The sequence below is a fragment of the Crassostrea angulata genome, chromosome 7 (assembly GCF_025612915.1).
Source record: "Crassostrea angulata isolate pt1a10 chromosome 7, ASM2561291v2, whole genome shotgun sequence".
NCBI classification, from domain to species: Eukaryota; Metazoa; Mollusca; class Bivalvia; order Ostreida; family Ostreidae; genus Magallana; species Magallana angulata.
Window position 1 is genome coordinate 2,116,594 of NC_069117.1, and position 10,503 is coordinate 2,127,096.

At 36.7% G+C, this 10,503-nt stretch overlaps 2 protein-coding genes across 7 annotated transcripts in view; both read left to right on the forward strand.

Annotated features, from left to right (window-relative positions):
- Positions 1 to 1,110, forward strand: part of LOC128192915 (tripartite motif-containing protein 2-like) — a 21,594-nt gene extending 20,484 nt beyond the window's left edge. For all 6 annotated transcript variants that reach the window (XM_052865976.1, XM_052865980.1, XM_052865981.1 and 3 more), the window contains one exon: positions 36 to 1,110. In XM_052865976.1, the coding sequence (XP_052721936.1) occupies positions 36 to 188 (153 nt within the window). In that variant the 3' untranslated portion in view covers positions 189 to 1,110. The remainder of the gene's footprint in view (positions 1 to 35) is intronic.
- LOC128192916 (uncharacterized) lies at positions 425 to 8,438 on the forward strand. The gene is made up of 2 exons (XM_052865982.1): positions 425 to 562; positions 7,505 to 8,438. Exons 1-2 carry the CDS (start codon positions 425 to 427, stop codon positions 8,147 to 8,149), a joined length of 783 nt encoding a protein of 260 aa, XP_052721942.1. The 3' UTR covers positions 8,150 to 8,438.
- Positions 8,439 to 10,503: the final 2,065 nt, after the last annotated feature.

The following is a 10,503-nucleotide window of genomic DNA, read 5'->3' on the forward strand; positions in this document are numbered from 1 at the left end:
CTCCAGATTTCCCCAATGTCTTTGTGTATTGACAGGTGTTTGACAGCAGTGGATCCTTCCTGTCATTTGTGAACACAGCAGCAGACCCCCTCTATGGGCCCCAGGGGTTAGCGGTCACCAGTGATGGCTATGTTGCTGTGGCTGATTCCGGCAACCATTGCTTCAAGATCTATAAATATCTGCAGTGAAATCCAACCAAAGTCCTCGGACAAAGTACCCTGTCAAAGCTCCATTCATCCATCGTCTCTCATGGAGAATCTTTGTGCAATACCGCTACTGTTTTTTGTGATGCAACCTTCCAGAAAATATACTTTGCAATGTCTGTATGATTTGTACTGTATCAGAAGTTCAACTTTACCTACTATTATTTACCTTAGGAACAATATGGAGATGTTGATGGGATTTTGTCTTTCTACAAGCATGAATGAATATCCAGATGTCACTCATCTTTCATGCATTAATTGTTGTATACAGGGTCATTCAGTTCACAAACAAAATCCAATATACTGGAACAACTGTCTCCACAACCAAGTGCAATGTCCTAGCTTATAATCACATAAATGTAATGCAAGGGAGGTAATCCCTCATATATATATGACCAAGTATGGTGAGGATTAAAACATTCTAAGATTTGGAGTGTTTTACTAATGCTGGTACCACTAGTTTGTATCAGAGCTGATATAGACTATATTTTATACATTCCATGGATGTGTACTTATAGTTAGTCCCACCGCATTGACTGTAGACCAAGAATATTGTGACATATTGTACCTGTTTAGAAATAAATAACGCTTCCTCAGCATCGTGTGTGTAGAACCACACCATGGTATAGACTACCATTCCAGAGTTATCTATAAAACATTCCATATTGATCACAGTTCTGTGAAGTATTAAGTATCAAATTAAAGAATGCATAAAACATGAATAGGAATGGCTAAACTATAGAGCTGCCAGCTGGCCATGTTACAACATGCGTAAATGTTCTGTTTATATTAGAGATTTACAGATCTGATTAAATGTGTTCAACATTAATGATGTAGACTTGTTTGCAATGGAAGTAATATTCCTACATGTAAAGCTATTTATTAAAGTCAATCTCTCTCCTCCTGACCTTGATTTCATTTTATATTTACATTTGGACTATCGGGTTCAGCTGACGGACATCTTGTTATTTCTAAACCTACTACTTGTGTGTGTTACTTAGGTCACCAGGCAATGAACAGGTTCACTACTCAAAAAGGAACATGCTGCAAATCCACCTACTAATGCATTTAATGATTGGCTCATTTTAAATGGTCGTGACCATTTTTAGACTTCATAAATCTCTTTCAAAAGAAGAGCTAGGTATTCAAATTTTAATGTCAGAGTATATTGATTTTTTTCTTACTTTCCTTCATTTTTCCTTAATAGTTTATAGCTAAACAAATAATTTTCTTAAAGAAGATGGGTGGATAAGGCGTGTAAAATGCCCATACACGGTCGGACAAGCTACTGAAAAATTAAAATATCAATAAATCTGATAGTTGTTTTTAAAAATCATTTAAAACAATATATATTTAACATATCATTGATTTGTAACCTATATATATATTTGTTTTCCCTTGGACTGAAATGTCACATTTTCATTGGTTTAACCAAAGCACGTGATTGCCTCATATATCTCTATATTTGTTCTGTGAGAAATAATATTAGGCAATATGGCCGTCTTTGGTCGACGCTTCGCTTACTCATTTTTACTCATTATACATTTCGTAGTATTTTATACATAAACTGCATGCCGTAAGTTCTTAAAGTATTTGGAGTAGTTGCCCTTTGTAATTCTTTAAAATTAGAGTAGTTGCCCTTAGAATATTGACGTCACATTGTTTTGTCTGGAGCAGAACAAAATGGCAGCGTCGAAATTTGCTCAAATCTCTGCAGAGGAAAGGGAGAAAACATTTAAATATTGAATAGCAACAAATCATTGTAAGTAAACATGGGTGAAACAAAGGTTTTGAAAGAGTATTTGAAAGGTGAGATTGAAAATTTTGAAGAGTTTAAATGAGTTAAATTGGATGAGATGGTAGGCATCTTGTACATGGCTTTGCGTAGATCATCGCTAATTGCGAATAAATATGTCGCTTGATAGTCCTCGAGAAAACAAAACACTTATTAGGTTAGTTACTGACTCACTACGGAAATATATTGGGTTGATCATTCTCATAGAAGGCTCGGCTTCGCCTCACCATCTATGAGATTGATCAACCCAATATATTTCCGTAGTGAGTCAGTAACTAACCTAATAAGTAATAATGTTCAGTACTTGGAATATGTTGACTCAAACAGGCGTATACGTATCAAAACCTGCAAATAGTGTCATTTCTTTGAATTTCAAGGCATTTTCTTTCATAGAGCGGGCCTGTGCTCCATATTTTTCTCATAGCCTAAATAAAGTTTAATGTAAAACAAACATATTTCAATCAACAAAAACGTGGAGAGATGACCCACTAAACATTAAAAAATATCATTTTGTATCCCAACAATTTAACATTTTGAAAAAATAATACAAGTCCGTTAATTCGTGGCCAAAGTCACACATAGCATTTAAACAACCTACTTTCTTGTATCTGAAATGGTTCAGTGGTTAGAGCACCTGGCATAAACTAACCTTTAATATCTAGGGTTTTTATGTTAGGTTTTCGATACCACATTAAATTTTGGTTTTTCGTATCATTTTTTAAAAATATATTTAAAACTGATTATAGTTAGAAATTGCGCTTTTGCAAACTTGTATTATAATATATTTGAATGGATTTAATTGGGAAAAAATTAATTCAAAATTGGTTTTTCACGAATGAATCGAATGGGCATTTGCGCTATCTTATTCCCCTTACTTCTTTAAAGTTGATCTGATTCAACCCAGCCTCCTTGAGTTGACATGACATACTGATGCTGATTAATTTCCTCGAATGTAAAGAAATATTTTACCAGATTCAAGTACTCTTTTTAGCTCACCTGAGCTGAAGGCCAGACTTTTTTTGAGGGGTGAGGGGCAAATTATTACTTAAGAAGATGTAGAGAAAACTCTTTTAAAATCTTCTGGAAAAGCATTTAGCCAAAAAAGCTGAAATTGTGTGAAAGCACAGGTTGTGCTGATTTAAGTTATATCAAACCATGTTTCCCTGGAGAAAAGTGGGGGTGGGGGGGGGGGGGGGGGGAGTTAGATAGGAACAGAGAAGAAGCCTACAAAAGGGGTTTGGTATTAGCCACAAAACTATGTGGATAAAATCGGCAGATTTTTAAAAACTTTTTGTGCAAGATGTACGATTTTACCACTTCTATGACACATGCAGGGCCGATTTTGGGCCGATCACACAGTTGCGTAGGGTGCCACGTGGCCGATTTTTATACATCTTTTATGGTTTTAAAGATAACAGTTATGACATTTTTGCACATAAAAAATATTATATATTGCAATTTTTGTGGATTATATATGATTTTTTCATAAATTAACAATAGAAAAAATATTATACGTACATATGTCCTGCATGTAATATTTAAAGAAAATAAAATTTGCAACACAAATGATTTCATGTTACATGTATGCTCTCTTTATGATACGAACGAGTCTTTGCTCATAGCAGTATTGAATACATGAAATAAAGCTTCTTGTTTAATTACCTATATATATATATATTCACATTTATGAAAAATACAAAATGTTTGAAAATTATCACACGATCCGTAAAAAAAAATCATTTATAGAAATAAGTTTACTCGCCAAAAATGGATCCAATTGGGAAGGGGGGGGGGGGGGGGGTAACAGAATACAAAAAGCATGAATTTTAAACCTAACAAGGCCATATTCAGTTCTAAGTATTATGTAGAATTCTCTCCTTTACTTTCTTGTACGATGTTGAAAGACGTTGCTTCAGGACGAACAAATCTCAACTGTTGTAGAAATGTCAAATCTTTACATCATATATTTGATATGTACGATGTATGAATCAACTATTAGGAATGTTCTATATATAAAATTAATATTCGAAAGTCAATCAGGCTCAATTTTAAAAAAGTAAAACAATGATTAACTAGTGTACTAACTCATTATAAGCAGATAAACTTACTCGTTATGACGAGATAATAAACTCGTAAACACGAGATAACCAACTCGTTATAACGAGGTAAATAATTCGCTATAATAAGGTAACGATGAACTTATAGTATTTACTATTCAAAGAGAGAAAACTCTGCCTCACATCCTATGGTTTTGTGACATACTTTATAACTCGTTATTACAAATGAAATATTAAAACTTTTTTTTAAAACCTACTGCAGTTCCTATCCCACTGTTAAGAACACCTCTCTTTACCGAGTTTCTGGAAGTATGAGTTGGATCTAAGTGATTTAATGTACTGGGTATAGAAATTCAAACCATCAGGTGGAGATAGAATTAAGCAGAATTAAAGGAAAATAGCAGTTCCCAACATTGCCCTGGCAGGGCCTAGCAGTTCCCAACATTGCCCTGGCAGGGCCTAGCAGTTCCCAACATTGCCCTAGCAGGGCCTAGCAGTTCCCAACATTGCCATCACAGGACCTAGCAGTTCCCAACATTGCACTAGCAGGGCCTAGCAGTTCCCAACATTGCCCTGGCAGGGCCTAGCAGTTCCCAACATTGCCCTGGCAGGGCCTAGAAGTTCCCAACATTTCACTGGCAGTGCCTAGCAGTTCCCAACATTGCCCAGGCAGGGCCTAGCAGTCCCCAACATTGCCCTGGCAGGGCCTAGTAGTTCCCAGCATTGCCCTGGCAGGGCATAGCAGTTCCCAACAATTCTCTGGCAGGGCCTAGCAGTCCCCAACATTGCCCTGGCAGGGCCTAGTAGTTCCCAGCATTGCCCTGGCAGGGCCTAGCAGTTCACAACATTGCCCTGGCAGGGCCTAGCAGTTCCAAACATTGCCCTAGCAGGGCCTAGCAGTTCCCAACATTGCACTAGCAGGGCCTAGCAATTCACAACCTTGCCCTAGCAGGGCCTAGCAGTTCCCAACATTGCCCTGGCAGGGCCTAGCAGTTCCCAACATTGCCCTGGCAGGGCCTAGAAGTTCCCAACATTGAACTAACAGGGCCTAGCAGTTCCCAACATTGCCCTGGCAGGGCCTAGCAGTTCCCAACAATTCCCTGGCAGGGCCTAGCAGTCCCCAACATTGCCCTGGCAGGGCCTAGTAGTTCCCAGCATTGCCCTGGCAGGGCATAGCAGTTCCCAACATTTCCATGGCAGGGCCTAGCAGTTCCCAACATTGCACTAGCAGGTCCTAGCAGTTCCCAACATTGCCCTGGCAGGGCATAGCAGTTCCCAACATTTCACTGGCAGTGCCTAGCAGTTCCCAACATTGCACTAACAGGACCTAGCAGTTCCCAACATTGCCCTAACAGGGCTTAGCAGTTCCCAACATTGCCCTAGCAGTTCACAACATTGCCATCACAGGGCCTAGCAGTTCCTAACATTGCCCTGGCAGGGCCTAGCAGTTCCCAACATTGTCCTGGCAGGGCCTAGCAGTTCCCAACATTTCCATGGCAGGGCCAAGCAGTTCCCAACATTGCACTAGCAGGTCCTAGCAGTTCCCAAAATTGCCTTGGCAGGGCCTAGCAGTTCCCAACATTGCCCTGGCAGGGCCTAGCAGTTCCCAACATTGCACTAGCAGGGCCTAGCAATTCACAACCTTGCCCTAGCAGGGCCTAGCAGTTCCCAACATTGCCATGGCAGGACCTAGCAGTTCACTGATTATGAGCTATTCGATCTAATTAATAAATTCAGACTTGTCTACCATACAAAAACTACAAAATCTTTAATATTGTCTCTTGAGTGTTTATTCTGTGATATTTATTTCAATAAATCCAACCTCCATAGATCCAATGTGTGATAGATCGACATGAATTGGATTTGGATTGGATTTTGTGTTTAAGAGACGATCTGCACCACAGTATAGAATGGACAATGAGCTAGATGCTAGCAATGGTCAGAGAGTTCTACTGATCCACAAGTACAGAACTGGGAGATCAATGGAGTAAGAGGAGAGGAAGGGACTGAGACACTGATTTTAACTGCCACTATACATGTATACTGAAGACGTGCCAAATCATTTCTTGTTCAGCATTTGAGCAGAAAAAGGATATTTCATTATCTGCATTTTCAGATAGAAATGGACAAGTTTCATGTTCAATCACTCATCAAAAATATACCGGTATTCTCCTACACCGGGTACAAAGTTGTTATTTGTTAACCCCATCTCGCTTACTCTCTACATGGATAAACATGCATATATAACCTGGTTTTAACAGATAAATATAATACTCAGACCACTGGACTTTGAATGTTATGCTTACCTGAATCTTATCTCATTTTGTTAGATTAGTTCATCAACTTTCACAAATGTTGAGGTAATAAGATAAAAATAAAAATGGTCTCTGGCGTTCGTAAACAGTTTTATATTAGAGCAGTGAGAGAATACATAATGTAACTTGAATTTATATGAGATTTAGAGTCACCAGTCAGAAATGGATCCAGCGCTTACGGCTCAAAATTTCGTGTTAAAATGCGAGGACTGTGAAGAAACATCTGTGTGTACGTGTCGAATATGTGACGTCGCACTTTGCAGGGAACATTTTGGTAATCATATGGACACTAACCATGAATTATGTAAAACTAAAAACAATTCGATTTGCACAAAGCATTCTCTCCAGTTTAAGCACTACTGCAGAAGCTGTGTTAAGCCGATATGTAGTGACTGCGTTCGATACGAAGACCATTCTAACCATGGCCTTAGTGACCCAGCGGCCATGTTGGGTTTTTATAAAGAGATAATTGCTATAGAAAATGAAGAACTTCGCAATGTTATTAAACCTTTTTACAGCACAATACTGGAAGTTATTGATGAGAGACGCTCAGAGTTAGACATAAACATTACTAAGGCAAGAGAAAATGTAAAAGAATTTGGACGTAAACTGCACGAACAGGTAGATATCGCTGTAATGCACTACTATGAAACTTTGGCGGCCAATGAAAAAGAACAATTAGAAAAAATTCAATTCGATTTGAACGTTTTTCAACAAAGGATTGAAGAAATAGAAAAGAAATTGGAAGACAATGCAAAATTGCTACAGAGAAATGACCCTTTCGATCTGATGACGCTTTTCAAATCTTCTCTTGCGGACTTCCCCATTTATCCTGAATTATATGAATTCAATATCCCCGTGTTCCAACCAAATGTACCTGATTTCAAGACACTTTTGCATATTGCTGGTGAAATAAGTTACATTCCAAGAACAGAAAATCCACTTTCTTTAAAATGTAAACATTTTCAGTTATCTCGGAGCCAACTTTTGGAACATCCTTTACATAAGTCCTCCAGTTCCAATTTAAATATACTGGACCTTTCATGTCTACAGTCTGACGGAGTTCTCACTGTTGGGAAAAATAATCAGTTTAAACAGCTTCAGTTCAAATGGGGAAAATTCTATCATGTTCAGACTAACGAAATAGAATGCAGGAGTCAGTACGTGGCTATCTCTCCGAATGATTCCATCTACTTCAGCGACACAGTGAACAGATCAATTAAGAAGTATGGGAACTTATACTGCCACATACTGATTGATGTTATAGACTTTGATGATTTAGAACCAAGAGGGCTAACATTTACTCCATCTGGTCACTTGTTGGTCTGTCTGTTCAGCAAACAACGTTCCTTCGTAGCACGATACATTAATGATAACAAACTGGTTCAGGAAATCGAGCACAATGGTGACAAACAACTGTACAAGGAACCTTGCTTTGTGTGCTGCAATAGAAATGGTGACGTCTGTGTATCAGACCATGGATTACATGCCATCATTGTTGTTGACCAGTTTGGGGTCTACCAGTTCTCTTACCGGGGCCAAAACGAAAACTCTTTCCGACCTTATAGTTTGGCCACCGACCATTTGTGTAACATAGTGATCACAGACAACGTTAACCACGAGATTCACCTGCTGGATAAATATGGACAGTTTTTAGGATTCCTGACGACAGAACCCAGGATTATGAAACCGGGCGCCGTAGATGTCGACCGAAATGGGAAGCTGTGGATGGAGCATTCCACTAGTGGAGAGTTGGCCGTGATAAGATATCTGAGGTAGTCTACATCGGGGGCCATAGATATTGTGGATGGAGCATTTCACTAGTGGAGAATTGACCGTTATAAGATATCTGAAGTAGTCAAAATCGATCGGTCACTTTTGTTTATTGATAAGTGACAAAAAATGTAGAACTGTTAACGTACCACCTTTATTTTTGCTTATTTATTACATGTAAGAAATGAATGTCGGACTTATCTAAAATATTTTTTAAAAAATTGAAATATTTACGTTTGAAAATATGTTTCTTTATATGACGAAGAGTTGGGCGTAAACATTTTCCACATAATGTCAAAATATATATATACGTTGGTTTCGATATCAACGATATCGTATCGATATCGATTTGCGAATATCAATAACTGTAGCTGGGACATTTTACATGTAAGGTGTCTTTACTCACACCCATATAGTTGAATAGATGATATCGTATCAATATTAATTAGCCAATATCAATCACTTTAGCTGTAGAAACAATGTAAATTTGTACTCTAAACATCAATAACTTCGATATATTGACGATATTATCTCGATATCATTTCACCATTGTAAAGCCCAACTCCTGTTTGGTGCATTTTCTTAATTACGTGAGTGTTGATATTGACAATAATGTATCGATATCAAATCAATATCCATTTGTTTACATCAAATAGACAAATACAAAAAAATCAGGAATGTAATCGATGTCGATATTGCGTACAATATCGTCGATATCCACATCGTAAAGTGGATCTACACCCTGCACTATTTTAGAGTTTTTTTAGTGTGGTAAGAGTGATCTGCCATCAAACGGTGAAAAATACAATATTCAATCTGTGTAATTATTTGAGGTTAGAATACAAGACAAGATATATCATTCAAAAACTTCATTATATACAGTTCTGTATATTCAAGCACACATGAAAATTGTTCTCTATTGGGACATAACGCAGATTATGTGTTTTCTTCAATGCCCAGTACACTCATACTCTCATGAACCAATTTTACTGATAAGCATAGCAATGGTCTGTCCAATGGTAGTTTGCTTTTTATACTTCCCTATCGTGATATATCCCATATATATACAACTGATAAACCATTGTTATATTGCAGACTTTGTACAGGGCGGAGGATATTGGAAGTTTAACAACTCTCTTCTCTCTGATAAAGAATATATACAAACAATAAAGACACTGATAATTGATATAAAAAGACAATATGCTGTTCTTGTCTATACCATTAATGAAATTCAAAATATCAAAGACTCAGAAATAGTATTTCAAATATCTGACAGCCTATTTTTCGATACATTATTAATGGAAATAAGGGGGAAATCTATCTCTTTTAGCACATACAAAAAAAGAAAATTAAAAGAAGAAGAAAAAAAACTTGAAGATGAGATTGTATCGCAGAAAGGTTAAAAACAAATCTGCTTACAATAATAATTGATGATCAAACCGGTTTTTTAAAAGGAAGATTTATTGGAGAAAATATTAGAATTGTATATGATATTATGAGTTACACTGAATTCAATGATATTCCAGGCCTATTGATGTTAATAGATTTTGAAAAAAACATTTGATACAGTTTCATGGGACTTTATATTCCAAACTTTAACCTTCTTTAGTTTTGAAGTTTCAATCAAAAAGTGGATCAAGTGTTTTTATCAGAATATATCCTCTTGTGTTATTCAAAATGGTATACTCTCCCAATATTTTAACCCTCAAAGAGGCTGTAGACAAGGAGACCCAGTATCTCCATACTTATTTATTCTTTGCGCAGAAATTTTAGGTATTTTAATCCGAAATAATAGAGATATTAAAGGAATTGAGATTGACGGAGAAGAATATAAGATATCACAATATGCTGATGATACATCCTTGATATCAGATGGGTCAGCATCATCTCTAAAATTAAAAAAGCTGCAGTTATACAAGATTATAAAGATGGCGGTCTAAAGATGATAGAATATTCAGATTTTATGATTGCTCTCAAGTCTAGTTGGACAAGACGACTAATATCATCCACGGATTCAAAATGGAAGAAATTATTTGAATCTGATTTAAATGTTACTATACCAGAACTTATGAATTTTGGAATACACTTTGTCAAAATTCTTAAAGATAGAACAAGAAATAAATTCTGGAAGGATGTCCTTCAAAGTTGGATACTGGTTTATAAAGCAAATATTTCAAAACAATGTAAAAACATATTAAATTGATAAAGAAAAACTCTTTTTTAAAAATTGTTTTGATAATGGGATAAGATACATTAGTGACATATGTAATGCAGATGGTAGTTACCTTCCTTTTCACAATTTTAACACGTTTTACAATACAAAATTAAATTTTCTACAATATTCAGGTCTTATTTCAGCA

Coding starts and splice junctions, on each gene's coding strand:
- LOC128192916 (XM_052865982.1), top strand. CDS start 425: ATGAATATCCAGATGTCACTCATCTTTCATGCATTAATTGTTGTATAC. Junction 563..7,504: donor TAGCTTATAATCACATAAAT/GTAATGCAAGGG, acceptor TATCATGTTCAG/ACTAACGAAATAGAATGCAG.